Source organism: Myotis myotis, unplaced genomic scaffold (genome assembly GCF_014108235.1).
Source record: "Myotis myotis isolate mMyoMyo1 unplaced genomic scaffold, mMyoMyo1.p scaffold_m19_p_42, whole genome shotgun sequence".
Lineage (NCBI taxonomy): Eukaryota > Metazoa > Chordata > Mammalia > Chiroptera > Vespertilionidae > Myotis > Myotis myotis.
Window position 1 is genome coordinate 1 of NW_023416349.1, and position 14,603 is coordinate 14,603.

General features: G+C 46.1%; 1 protein-coding gene across 1 annotated transcript; it reads right to left on the minus strand.

The window, feature by feature from the left end:
• Window positions 1-9: 9 nt before the first annotated feature.
• Window positions 10-5,115, minus strand: LOC118655084 (zinc finger protein 551-like; the record flags this gene model as incomplete). Its single annotated transcript, XM_036306522.1, has 3 exons — window positions 4,995-5,115; window positions 600-1,356; window positions 10-347 (listed from the first exon to the last, which is right to left on the minus strand). Coding segments are annotated over exons 1-3 (1,216 nt in total), but the record flags the coding sequence as incomplete, so codon positions are not given.
• Between the last annotated feature and the right edge of the window lie 9,488 nt (window positions 5,116-14,603).

A 14,603-nucleotide genomic window follows, 5' to 3' on the forward strand; every position in this document is an offset into this window, starting at 1 on the left:
GACTATAGCATCTAAAAGATTTCCCACATTCACTGCATTCATAAGGTTTTTCTCCAGTGTGAATTCTCTGGTGTTCAGTGAGGTTACACCTTTGTCTGAAGGACTGCCCACATTCACTGCACTCATAAGGTTTTTCTCCAGTGTGAATTCTCCTGTGGGTAAAAAGGTTACCATGGCATCTAAAAGATTTCCCACATTCACTGCACTCATAAGGTTTTTCTCCAGTGTGAATTCTCTGGTGTTCAGTGAGGGTATGCCTTTGTCTAAAGGACTTCCCACATTCATTGCACTTATAAGGTTTTTCTCCAGTGTGAACTCTCTGGTGCTTAGTAAGGTTACGCCTTTGTCTGAAGGACTGCCCACATTCACTGCACTCATAAGGTTTTTCTCTAGTGTGAACTCTCTGGTGTACTCTGAGGATAAACCTTCGTCTAAAGGACTGCCTACATTCACTGCACTCATAAGGTTTTTCTCCAGTGTGAACTCTCTGGTGTTCAGTGAGGTTGGACCTAAGACTGAAAGTCTTGCCACAATCAGTACACTCATATGGCTTTTCCCCAGTGTGAACTCTCTGGTGCTGATTAAGAACAGAGATATACCTGAATGACTTCCCACAATCACTACACACATAGGGCTTTTCTCCAATGTGAAGTCTGTGGTGTTGATTGAGGTTAGTCTTATATCCGAAGGCCTTCCCACTATCACTACACTCATATGGCTTTTCTCCACTGTGAACTTTCCTATATTGCATGAGGCTAGAGATTCCTCTAAAAATTTTTCCAGATTTGTTACATGCATAATTCACTTCTCCCTTGCAGACGCCCTGTTGAACAACTTTCTGGTTGTGGCTGGCAGGATTTCCACATTGACCCCACTGGTTATGACCTTTTCCACTAAGAAATTTCTGGGAAGTATCACTGCCACTGTGTGGCTCTTCAGTGTCCAGAGGGGCCTGGTGCTGGAGAAGCTCTGAGGTGGCTGGCAAATCTTCCCCAACCTCCCTCCTGGATGAAGGCAGCCCTGATAAGTAGAAGCTGCACCTGGTCACAAACGAGGCCCTGTCCACCACTTCCTTCCACGGCTTCTCTCCACTGGCTTCCCTCTGTTGCTGGCGAGGGTTTGCACTGAAACAGAAGTCTCTCACACGTGTGTCATTGAAGAAGGCCTTCTGCTCAAGGTATGCTGCCTGTGACTCAGTCAGGTGCAGAATATCTTTGAACACAGAGAAACACCGCTTACACACATGGGTCCTCTGGGTTGCTGGCTCTGTCTTAGACGCCCTGACCTGTGACTCTCCTTGTACAGATACACTCTGCTCAGAACAGGCCTCCTCATCATCCGTGTTATGCCAACAACCTGAAAACAGAGAAATGAGGAGGAAATGGATGTTGATTACGGTGATGAGGGAAGTTCCATTTCAAAAATATGTGGCACATCATACAGGCGTTCCACGCAATTGTCTGAAATTAAGAGATGTGCTGGATGGATTAGGAAAAGGCTCCAGTGAAGTTCTGGAACTCTGACTATCACAAAACAAGGAAAGCATCACCAGAAATATGGCACAAAGATGGCAAGCACCACGTGGAATCAAAGCAGGATCATCAGCTCCTTCTTGTGCTAACAGTGTTCAGCAGGGCTTATCGGCTGGTCACATGGGCAAGCTGTGCAGAAGGTTGCTTATGTCTTATTCCAAGTAAAATTCAGTAGCAGGGGCTCGAGGACTACTTAAGCATGTATGTGCACCTGATAACACATGTGCAGGTCCATGCAGGAGAATACTGCACAGGGAGCAGTGCCCAGGACAGGTGATGCAAAAAGGTGACGAAGGTGAAGGTAGCCAAAAGCCATGAAGTCACACATGAAATGATCAGTCATCAAAATGTCAATAACGGTAAAGAAAATGTAGAAATAAGGTGGTGAGAAACGCACCTGCACCTAAATATGGTTGGACACAAGTGGGTTCCTGGTGTGATCTGAAAAAAGCCCTCATGTGATACCTTCCCCCAGTTTCCACTCAGTAGGATCAGGCCTCATCAGAGACCATTTTCCCAGTTCACCCTGAGAGAGAACACAGGGTTCTCCATGCACCTTCTACTCTATAAATACATACAACCTAAATATTCAGAGTATTAATGAAAGACAAGGAGGAGAAACCAAGATGGTGGCATAAGTAAACACCTGAAATTGCTGCCTCACACAACTGCTTCAAAAATACGACTAAAAGACGAAACACACATCATCCAGAACCACAGGAAGATTGGCTGAGTGGAAATTCTACAACTAGAAGGAAAGAGAAAAGCACACTGAGACTCAGAGGAGGTGCAGAAGTGAAGTGCAGAGGTACGGGGGCACACGGAAAGGACTGGCAACTGAGAACACGGTTGCTTTCTCAATCAGGAGGGAGTCACAAGCTCCTGACTGCTCTAACCTCCAGTTTCAGGTGAGTCTCTGGGGACCCAGCCTCATACTGGGAGAACCTGGACTGTCTGGCATCAGGAGGAACGCAAGGGTGGCTTTCTCGCAGAGGTGCTTGTAGCGATTACTGGGGGACACTGAGACCCGGGGCCTCTTAGGGCAGGGCTGGGGATCAGCCATAGCTGTTTGCTCCGCCCTGTTGATTCCCTGAGTCCCTGCCCCACCCAAGCTATGCACAGTGGTTTTTGCATACGAATGGCCTGGCCCTTTGCAATCTAAAATTACCTAACAAACTGCAGCTTGGTCAGAGAGACCCAGAACATCCAAAAGAAGGTGCAAGTCCCCACAGCAGCTTGCATTGCTTCACAGCTGAATCTCATCTGCATAACTCCAAACCCCAAACAAAGAAGAGGAATCTGTATATCTCTCCGTAGCTCCTGCTAGGTAGCCTCAGACAGAGTCTAAATTAGCACCACCTTAGAGATCCAAGAGCCAGTGTACCCAGTGGTCAGAGTGGGACCATCCAGATTACAATTTCTCAGATCATAAGGGACACACTCAGGGAGCAGACTGAGTGAGCACCAAAGCCCCACTGAAGCAAGTCTTGCCCCATAAGGGTGTCTCCAGCACAGAAGTTCTCCCACTATAGACACAGCTGATTCTCACAGCCAATTGGCCTAGAGGTCAATTCCTCCCAGTGATACCTACAACAATCAAGGCTTAACTACAACAAGACTGTGCACAAAGCCCACAAAGGGGTGCACCAAGAGTGCCCCCCTCAGGTAATTGGGGAGGCTGAGCCACTGGGCCCTAAAGGACACCTAGCACACAAAGCCACTCTATCAACACAGGGAAGCAGCCAAAACGAGGAGATAAAAAAACAGGTCACAAATGACAGAAATGGAGGAAAGCCAACTACGGGATATAGAGTTCAAAACCATGGTTATAAGGTTTTTCAAGAATTTTCTAGAAACCGCCGCCAAATTTAGTGAGACCCTCGAGGAAATGAACAAGGACCAACTAGAAATTAAGCATAAACTGACTGAAATAAAGAATAATATACAGAGATCCAACAGCAGACTAGAGGATCCCAAGAATTAAGTCAAAGATTTGAAATACGAAGAAGCAAAAAACACCCAACTGGAAAAGCAAAAAGAAAAAAGGATCCAAAAATACGAAGACAGTGTATGGAGCCTCTGGGACAACTTCAAGCATACCAACATCCAAATTATGGGGCTGCGAAAAGAAGAGAGAGAGAGCAAGATATTGAAAACCTATTTGAAGAAATAATGACAGAAAACTTCCCCTACCTGGTGAAAGAAATAGACTTACAAGTCCAGGAAGTGCAGAGAACCCCAACCAAAATGAATCCAAAGAGGACCACACCAAGACACATCATGATTAAAATGCCAAGAACAAAAAACAGAGACAATCTTAAAAGCAGCAAGAGAAAAACAGTTACCTACAAGGGAGAACCCATACGATTGTCAGCTGATTTCTCAACAGAAACTTTGCAGGCCAGAAGGGAGTGGCAAGAAATATTCAAAGTGATGAATAGCAAGAACCTACAACCAAGATTACTTTACACAACACAGCTATCATTCAGAATTGAAGGTCAGATAAAGAGATTCACAGACAAGAAAAAGTTAATGGAGTTCATCACCACCAAACCAGTATTATATGAAATGCTCAAAGGTATTCTTTAAGAAGAGGAAGAAGAAGAAAAAAGTAAAGATACAAATTATGAACAAATACATATCTATCAACAAGTGAATCTAAAAATCAAGTGAGTAAAAAATCTGATGAACAGAGTAAACTGGGAAATATTATAGAATCAGGGGCATAGAAAGGGAGCAGACTGACAATTCACAGCGGGGAAGTGGTGTGGGGGTGCGGGAAGAGATTGAACAAAAATCATGCACCTATGGATGAGGACAGTGGGTGCGGGGTAAGGGCAGATGGTGGGGTGGGAACCGAGTGGAGGGGAGCTATGGGGGAAAAAGAGGAGCAACTGTGATAATCTGAATAAATATTTTTTAAAAATTTATTTAATAAACTGTAAAAAAAAAAAAAGGAAAGAAAGAAAGACAAGGGAGGTGAGCAGCCAGCACTCACCCAGAGCAATTCAGAATGAAATAGTATTCAGGGAAGGAAATATTACAAACAACAATTGAGGTAGAATGTTACAAGTACAGCTACGGTTCATATAAGTAAAGACGACACCCTGGCACAGGCAGTAACAGAGCCTAACCTGGATGAATGGTGTAGAAGTGGAAGCCATGAGGACATAGTCACCTTCCCAGGAAGAGAAAGTTCAAAGTGGGTCCCATTAAGCTCATTGCAAGACTCCTGACTCCCAGACACTTCTTGCATTTTCTGAGGCAGTGGGTGTAAGGGATGCTTGGTGAGTCCAGAGCTCAGGACTCCCCACACAGCTCGCCCCTGGCAGCCACAGCCCATTTGAAAGGACAGTGGGGGATATTAGTAGAGCCCATGGTCTGGCTGTGAGAGCTATGTTTGGAGAATAAAGGAAGAGTACACATCACCTCAGGACATTGGGACAAACGTGAAGGTCTTACCTGCAGATGAGACAAGTGCAAACACTTCCAGCATCACATTGCAGTACAGAAGTCTCTGAGCCTCATCAAGGAGCCCCCACTCCTCCTCAGAGAAGACAATGGCCACGTCCTCAAAGTTCATATTCTGTCATAATGGGGACAGTTCAATCCATGATTAGCTTCTCTCTTAGGATTTCAAGTTCTTCATACTTCCCACCCTCCACATCCATTTGCTCCCTCTACACTTCATCAGACAAGACACCAGGCCTTGGGCCCATCAAAGTCACTCTCTCCTTATATTCCTACCGATTCTGTGTCTTCCCACAACAATAAAGGCAGTTGAGCAGAGAGCAGATACCTGAGCTCTGGGCCTCACATGTAGGCCACACTGCCTCTTGTCAATACAGTCGGTGTCACCCACATAGGGAAGAGAGAGATGTTGGCCATAAAGAAAATGTGAATGATTTATCACTTCTTCTGTCAGGCAATACTCTTGTTATCGCCCGTAATCTCCCTCAGAGACATGAAAAAACATGGCCTCATGCTTCACCCTTCTGACTCTGATACCATGGTGTTGAGGCCATCTCTTTGCTCTACCTGCTCAACATAATTCTTTGAACCACACTTCTCTCACACAGCTTCATTTCCAGGGGCACATCTTCAAAGGCAACACAAATTTGCCCTCGCGAGAACACTTTATTTCCTACTCACCTTCTCCTCCAAATGTCTAATTCACAGCCTCTGTAATGTGCTTCTCTCTCGCTTTCTATCTCCCTTCCCCATTCCACTGCAAACATGCAAGCCCAGGTGACACCAATATATGCTATCTCCTTCCCATTGATCAATGTGTCAGCCCTCAACAACCATAGGAAGGTGTGCATCTATGTGACACCTCAGCTCTGGACCTGGCAGGTCTCACCACAACACCCCTATTTTCAGACAATTACACTAAAATTCCTCATATCATGTCATATCATATCAGCCAGTAACCACCAAAAATGGACTCACTCCTTATTCACCCTTACTGCAACATCCAGTGTCCTGTGGTCATGAATTCACACTCCCTCTCCAAGGGCACATCACTCCTTCTCCCACACCTCTCTCTCACCTGCACTCCCACACCCACAGCCCCCATACTCATCTCCTGACTTCCTACTCATTACTCAGCATGTGTGGTGTAGTGACTGCTTGGAAAATTCAAACAGGAATAAGTTCGACACCAACTCTGAGAGTCCACACTCATTGAGGCAGCCTTGAGTCCTGCTATAAAGGCCTCACTCCCTGACTGTGTTTTCCTTCAACCTCACCTATTGAGAACCACATCACGTCTTAGATATCCAGAGCCAACCTCCACCAGTGCTGCACATGATCTCCCATCCCCAGTCACAGCCCTCACCACTCATTTCTCATGGCCGATGGCTTTCTACCCCGGTTGTATCAAAAATCATCTCGCTGGACAAGATGCCATTATGAGCCTGTTGGAGTTATCTCTATTGGATGCAGGTTCAGAGCAGATTACCTCTGTCAAATTCTGAACACCCAAAGGAGGAATAATTCTCTTTTTATATCTTTCTTAGGCCCTTGTGTCAGTTATTTTTTGTAGACAGCTTGTAACCTTGAGTACATATCATATCTAGCAAACACCTGTCATATCTATACAGACACCTGTAACCTTGAGTTTCATATCTATACAGGCACCTGGCATCAATATCAGCGTATCAGTTAGATGGCTAGCTTGCAATGTCAGGCAATTAAGTTTATCTCTTCTCTACAGGCAAAAAGCAAAGTTATTGTACAGTCTAAAAATAATGGAGTTGACCTACAGAATAAGAGATTGTCTAAGAATCACAGAGTAGTTCAAACAGCAGTTTTCCAAAGGAGGGATTACTATGCTTCACCCCATGCCCAGTGAGTCTCACAGATGGCCACTCATGGCCCTAAGCAAATCAACCAGACTGAGTGCAACACCCCAGGCCACACCAAGGCTCACAGAATATTCCTGGTGAGTGTTTAATAAGTAAATATGCACCAGCCCCAATCTCACCTTGTTTCCATGGACCTAGGGCCTCAAATTAAAATAAAATGATGATCTACAACTCCTCTCTGGTCCAGGCGGTCTTCACTCCTTTTGAGTAGTCTTCATCTTGAACAACTCCTCCGAGTTCCAGATGCTCTTTAACTGGTCTCTGAAATACCTCATACCCTAAAAGGCCAAAATAAGTGTTTGTTCGTGTTTATCTGCAATGAACATGAACCTTCCCACTATGAATGTCTTTATGCCAGATGATGGTGCTTCCATATCCCCAGATGCAAAATACAGACCTTCATCTCACCTCTGACTCTTACCTCTCTCTCTCTCAACTTCAAAATTAGAAAATCCAGGTGGCCACACCTAAAATACCAATCCCGGATCCAACTGTGTCTTCCATCTCCACGGCCACCATCAAGGGCCAGTTATCATCACACTCTCCCAGACCAGTGGTTGGCAAACAGCAGCTTGCGAGCCACATGCAGTTTTTTGGCCCATTGAGTGTGGCTCTCATAACAAATACCACATGCAGGTGCGCACGTACAGTGTGACTGAAACTTCGTGACCCACCTACAGAAGACGGTTTTCGGCCTGGGTGAGTCTATTTTGAAGAACTGTTGTTATAAAAAGTGGAGGGTGTCAGTCGGATGGGTGATGGGAGACACAGCACAGGCAGAGGGGCCAAATGATATGCAGCACGGGGGAGGCACATGATTTAAGCACGAGTTGAGGATGGGAGATTTGGAAGGGGTTGACCTCAGCGAATATACCTCAGTCAGACTGAGGATGTTTTTAGCAAAGGCCAGTTTAGGAGGACCCTCATAAAGTTAATAACAATGTACCTACCTATGTAGTTAAGTTTAAAAAATGTGGCTCTCAAAAGATATTTCAATTGTTGTACTGTTGATATTTGGCTCTATTGACTAAGGAGTTTGCCAACCACTGTCCCAGATGATCACACCACCTCCCTCTCACCCATATTGCTCTCCATGCTGCAGCCACAGGGCTTCTAATGAGACCTGAGTCAGATCACCTGCCTCCGCTGCTCCAAATCTCCCATTGCCCCCATCACCTGCAGAACAGACAACCGTGTTGTCACAAAGCTCCTCTAGACCTGACTCCGCTCCCATTCTCACCTGTTCCCATCAAAAGAAAAGCATTCCTGCAGGTTCCTGAACCAGCTGTCTTCACTCTCAGCCTCGGCCACATCTGAAACCTGTGCCTGGAAGGACCTCCTACATCTCATTCCACTGTTTGCCAGAAAAACATGGACCACTTCATACAACCTTAGTCATGGACTTAGGATTCGGGGATTTGTGTCTGTTTTTATGTCCCCAGGTCCCAGGGCAGGAACAGAGGCTGGACAGCCCCAGGACCCCACGACCTCGAGGCCACAAGAGTGTGACGCCCTGACATCAGCCCCACAGCCCAGTCCCCTCAGTGGCTCTGCACCTGCAGGAATCTGTAGGAACTAAAGGTCTGTTGACGGACTGGCACCCACCCCAGGACCCAGGGGCTCAGGCTGCTCAGGGCCCTGGCCCATCCCTGGTGCTGGGTGATACCTGAATTCCCCCAGGGCTCAGTCCTCAGTGCACACTCTTGTCAAGTTCCTTATCTTTCAAAAGACTCCTCCTTCTGGTCCCTTATTTCTATCCTCTCCCCTCTAAGGTGTGATTCTTATCAGCAGTTTGGAGAAATGTTTAGAACCCTACCTCAGACAACGTCCCTCTGCTGTTCACAACCACCCATGGCCCCAGCGTCCTGACGATGAAAGTAAAACTCCTCACACAAAACTTTGCCTCATCTTCTTTGTTGCCTTGACAATCAAAACAGACCTGGGATTCCCGAGTCCTCACAGCTCAGCCACACCCCCAGGCCTGACTGAGTGGCATTGCAGCCCGTCACCCTCTTTCACCCCATCACATGCTGTGTCACCTACAAGCTACTCACTGTTCTGGGTGCTGGGACGCGAGCTGCAGGGCCTGACAGCGTGGTAGGATGGAGGGTAAATGGGGTGAGGCTGAGTTGACCTCAGTAAGCAGAGAGGAGTCTGGGAAGCATGGAGACCTCAATCCCGCCTGCTGCAGGTCAACAAGCCTCAGACACCCCCTGCACAGCGGGGACGCTGCCTCTGATGGCTTGTCCTAGTCCTGATGCTGCCCGCTGGGCCCTCTATGTGGATAGAGAACGAGGAGGTGAAAATGACCACCTGGAGGACTAATCTGGGAGTCATGCCCAAACCAATGAGCGCCAGGCTCATGCGCCTCTCCTGGGCTTTCATTGGCTAAACGCAGCCATCATTAGGCGCATTGCCCTTTGGGTAAGGAACTTTCCAGGCCGCGCAGGTGGCATTAGGATCCCAGTCACTGGCTGGCCATTGAGAATATTGGTGTTGGGGCGCCCGAATGGCTGTGGGAAATGACACCCTTAGGTTTTGGTGGCTGGTGGCGGTTATGGGGAGTGTTGTCTGCAACTGAGCCCTTATTTGGAGATGTTATTTCAGACTCCATGAAGCTCAGAATGCTGCCTGAGGTGAAAATTATGTCAATTTTTCCTGAAGACCACAAATCTAAATGGATATGTAGATAGTTACTGTTTTTTAAATTTCATTTTTAGAGAGAGAGAGAAAATGATAGGGAGAGAGAAAAACACAGGTGGGGTGCCTCCTCCCCTCCCTTACCCACCGTCTGGGCATCCAGCCAGGAACCTGTCTTGTGGCTTCACCAGGAATTGCAACCTTTGTGTACATGGGAGGACACTCAAAAAACGGAACCACTCCAGCCCTCAGAGTTTTTATTTTATTATTTTTTCAACATATTTTATTGATTTTTTTACAGAGAGGAAGGGAGAGGGATTGAGAGTTAGAAACATTGATCACCTGCCTCCTATACACCCCCTACTGGGGATGTGCCAGCAACCAAGGTACATGCCCTTGACCAGAATCAAACCTGGGATCTTTCAGTACACAGGCCGACACTCTATCCACTGAGCCAATCCAGTTAGGGCCAGTGTTTTTATTTTTAACACAGAAATAGCACATTATTAAGAGGAAAATAAGGCTATGAGAATATATGCATAATTCTATCCTATTCGCTTAAAAGCAATATTTGAAAGGACACAGAGGCCAACAAGTCGACATTTCCTACATTGTCTGCATGTCTGCAGTCAGCACACATTGTGCAGCTATGGAGCTAACAGTTACTGAATGTTCACTACAGGTGCCAGGCCCTGCATTCAATGCTTTACCAGCATTACTTTATTTCAATCAATCTTTTCCACAACTTGACATCGTTTTAGCATCTATTTTATCAAGATGAAATCCAGACTCACAGATTAGAGGTAAATTGCCTGATTGTAGAGTTAATAAAGGCAGGGCTGGAAGTCAAACCCATGTGTCTCTAATAACACAGCTCTGGCTTCTAATGTTAGGCTCTGCTGCCTCCTAGAGGGCAGAATAGGAGATGCATTCCCATTCGGACAGGTTAGATGTTATGGGTAACAAACAGCCCCAAAGTTTTAGTGGCTTTTATTAAAGAAGGTATCTTTCTTGTTCATACCCCATGTGCACCCTTGTTCTCCTGAGACCAGGATAAAGGAGAGGCCACCCTTGTAGGTACCTGCTGGGTGTTATCAGAGATGGACATAGCGGGTGGCCAGTCTCCGTGTTTCCAGACTCTTCTGTTAGAGGTGACAGGCTTCACTCCCAGCACATTTCATTGGTCAGAGCACATCACAGGCTGAAGTCAAACTCAGGTGGTCAGGAGGAGAACCTGACATACTTACTCGATGGGCCCCATTAACATGACCACGAGTTGCCAGCCTCTTGTCGGGGACTGTGCAGGGCCAAGGAGAGGGGTGGGGATGGGTAGGAAATGACAGCGGGAGTCCTCAGGATGGGTCCCTGTCTCCTCATCCAGGTGGACTTTGTCCCCTGCTTGCCCTAAACCACTGGTTCGCTCTCAACCTTCTGGGCCTTTAAATACAGTTCCTCATGTTGTGACCCAACCATTACATTATTTTCATTGCTACTTCATAACTGTCATGTTGCTACTGTTATGAATCGTCATGTAAATATCTGATATGCAGGATGGTCTTAGGCGACCCCTGTGAAAGGGTCGTTCGACCGCCAAAGGGTCGCGACCAACAGGTTTTGAACCGCTGCCCTAAACCATCCTGACAAGTTCCAAAGCAGTGAACCTCAGAAAAGGAGTTTGGGCAGATGGCATTGGCAGCAAACTCAGAACCCACTTCTGAGTGTGACTCCTGGGTGAACCCCTGGCTGCCTCCGGTCACACACTTGGTGCACAGGAAGACTCACAAGTTAAGAGTGTTGACTGGGAAGGGCACAGGCTGGAAGCCTCCAGCATCCATGTGCTTTTACATGAACATCAATGACCCAAGCCTCCAAGGCCCTGGATCTTTTGTGTTGCCCAGGTGAGGGCCCCAGCAGGTGGGGCTGATGGTGAAAATGCTGCCGGTAACCTCAGTGGTGACCCTGTGGTTTCTGTGCAGGAACCTGTGCTAAATGCGGTTCCTCCATATTTCCCTCCATCCACAGTGAAGAGATCTGTGGCCCTAATTCCCCTCCTGGCCCCAGGGTCCTGGTTGGCCACGCACTCCCAGGAGATGACCAGAGCCCAGAAGTCCCGGAATGATGATCCATGGAGCCCTGGGCACCTTCCTCCCTTAGGGGTCAGCCTCGCTTTCACATGGGCAAGGGACACCCCTCTCCAGGGACGTCCACTTCCTCATTCCTGAGTTGGGGGTTAGGAGCCTCGAAGTCTTTCCCTTCAGCTCCCCCCACATGCACCCACCCACTCATTCCTTCCCAAGGGACCTGGATTCCCAGCTCCTCCAGGAAGCATAGTGTCCTTCACAAACATTCCCCATGCACTCTCTCTAACTCCAGTCTGCCATCAGAATCTTCCCTAATTCCTCCCCTTCCCACAGCCTGGGGTTCTATGAACTGACCTTTCATTTCATCCATCCCTGAGGCCTGAGAGGGGACCCCCTGAGGGACAGCAGAGGCTGGGAGAGCAGGGGCAGACGGCCCCTTTCTGACCCCTCCAGAGACTGCCTAGGCAGTTGCCTGTGTCTGGGGTGCACAGACTCACAGGGAAACATACCAACACCACAAGCACAGAAACACGCAGGTACAGGACACCCCCAGCCACAGCTGGGCACTCAGGTGCAGGGCTTATGGCCAGGCTCACACAGACACACACTGCAGACACAGGGAACACCTTGAGGGGAACACACACACACAATGGACATACATAGAAATAATTGAGGTCATATCACAGGACACACACACACAAACACAATGGACACACGCGTGAACACACCAGAGCAGACATACACGGACATAGAACACAGACACAAAGAGAACACAATACACACATCAGGAACACCCAAGGGGACAGCCAATTCACACATACAACCAACAGGCAACATGCAAAACAAACACTCCCCCAAATGCGGAGTCATACTAACTCACGGTCTTGAAGGAAACGGGAAGATTTCAGGTGCTGCCCTGGCCAGGCGGCTCAATCTCTTGCAACTTCATTTTATTCGCCCACTTAAATCAAAGGGCATGTTCGGTTCCTGGTGTGGGCACAGACTAGGTTGCAGGTTTGATCTGCTGTCCAGCATTTATGAAGGGCAAACGGTCCATGTTTCCTCTCAGATTGGTGTTCCTTTTTTTTCTCTGTGCCCCTCCCTTCCTCTCTCTCTCAAAGCAATAAACATATCCTCAGATGAGGATTACAATTTTAAAAAAGAATTAAGGGGCCCTAGCTGGTTTGGCTCAGTGGATAGAGCATCAGCCTGTGGACGAAGGGGTCCCAGGTTCGATTCTGAACAGGGGCACATGCCCAGGTTGTGGGCTCAATTCCCAGTAGGGGATGTGCAAGAGGCAGCTGATAGATGTTTCTCTCTGATAGTTTATATTTCTCTCTCTCCTCTCTCTCTCTATCTCTCTCTCTCCCTTCCTCTCTGAAATCAATAAAAAATATTTTTTTAAAAAAAGAATTAAGGGGTTGAGCCCTAGCCAGTTTAGCTGAGTGGATAGAGCATTGGCCTGGGGACTGAAGGGTCCTGGGTTCCATTCCAAGCAAGGGCACATGCCTGGGTTGCGGGTTTGATCCCCAGATGGGGGCGTGCATGAGGCAGGCAATCAATGATTCTCTCTCATCATTGATGTTTCTATCTCTCTATCCCTCTTTCTTCCTATCAAAAATCAATAAAAAAATATTTTTAAAAAAATGTTTATAGTTTTACATTGCAACGATTTCAGTTGAGTCATTGAGGATTGAGTGAAATGAATAAATACATCTTAGATGCTGCACTAACCTATAGTTAAAATAATAAATTCATTTAAAAAATTGGCAAAAGATTCTGACCAGACATTTCAACAAAGGAGACAAACACAGTGTAAATAATAGCTTGAAAAAACGTTCACCATAAAAATTTATTAGGGAAATGGAATTAAAACAAAGCAAGTTAACACTATACTCATTTCTCGGCCTATTATTAAAAAGATTAAACATCACATGTGCTGGCAGGGTTGTGGAAAAACTAAAAATTTCATTACTGTGGGTGGGCGGAAAGGCAAGGGAATGACCATTTAGAACACAGTTCTGCATATACCAACAGGTAAAACATTTACCTACACTGCATCACTTTGATAAGTAAAACATACCTCTATATAAAGAACTGAAGGCAATATTCCCAGCAGATTTATTTTTAATATCCCAAACCTGGAAATAACTAAAACCATAGACAGATCAATAGGTAAACTGGTTATTCACAGAACACAGTATGACTCAGCCATAAAAAATAATTAACTATTCACATAAGCATTCGTGTTGAATCTCAAAATAACTGTGTAGCATGAAGGAAAGCAATATTTGTATACCCCTTATAGTGCTTCTGAAATTATGAAAAATATTAACTAATCTTAAAAAAATATTAACTAATCTTGTAAAGGAAGGAAAATCAATGACTACATTTAGGCCTGGGGAAGGCAGTAAGAGAGATTACAAAAGGGCAGGAGGTAAATACAGGATGTGGCTCAAGTAGATGTAGAGCTGTTGGCATGGAAATTACTACAATAATTTAAAAATAAAAAAAAGCAAGAATAATCTCTACCCTGCCAGTGAACGTCAGGTGTTTGAGCACCATCCCTTGCCCTCCAGCTCACTGGTTCCATTCCAGCTCAAGGTACGTGCCTGTCTGGATGCCCTGTAGGTGACGTGCAGGAGGCAGCTGTTTGATGTTTCTTTCTAATCTCACCATTTCTCTCTCTCTCTCTCTCTACCTTCCTCTCTTCGTGAAAAGTCAATAAAAATATTTTTAAATATGTAAAATACTAATTTAGAAAAATAGAGAGTCAACTCTGTGTTTTGCATATTCACATCTGTATGCCTGGTTTTGCCCTAACCTGTATATGGGTGAGAGATAAGTTTATGTCACATGTGACCATTTTAGAGCTTGATCCCTATGTCCCAGCTCACCAAACAGTACACATTAGACAGTTCATTTTGTTGCATGTCAGTTGCAAATATACCTAAATAAAACCTTAAAATGTGCTTCCAAATAAA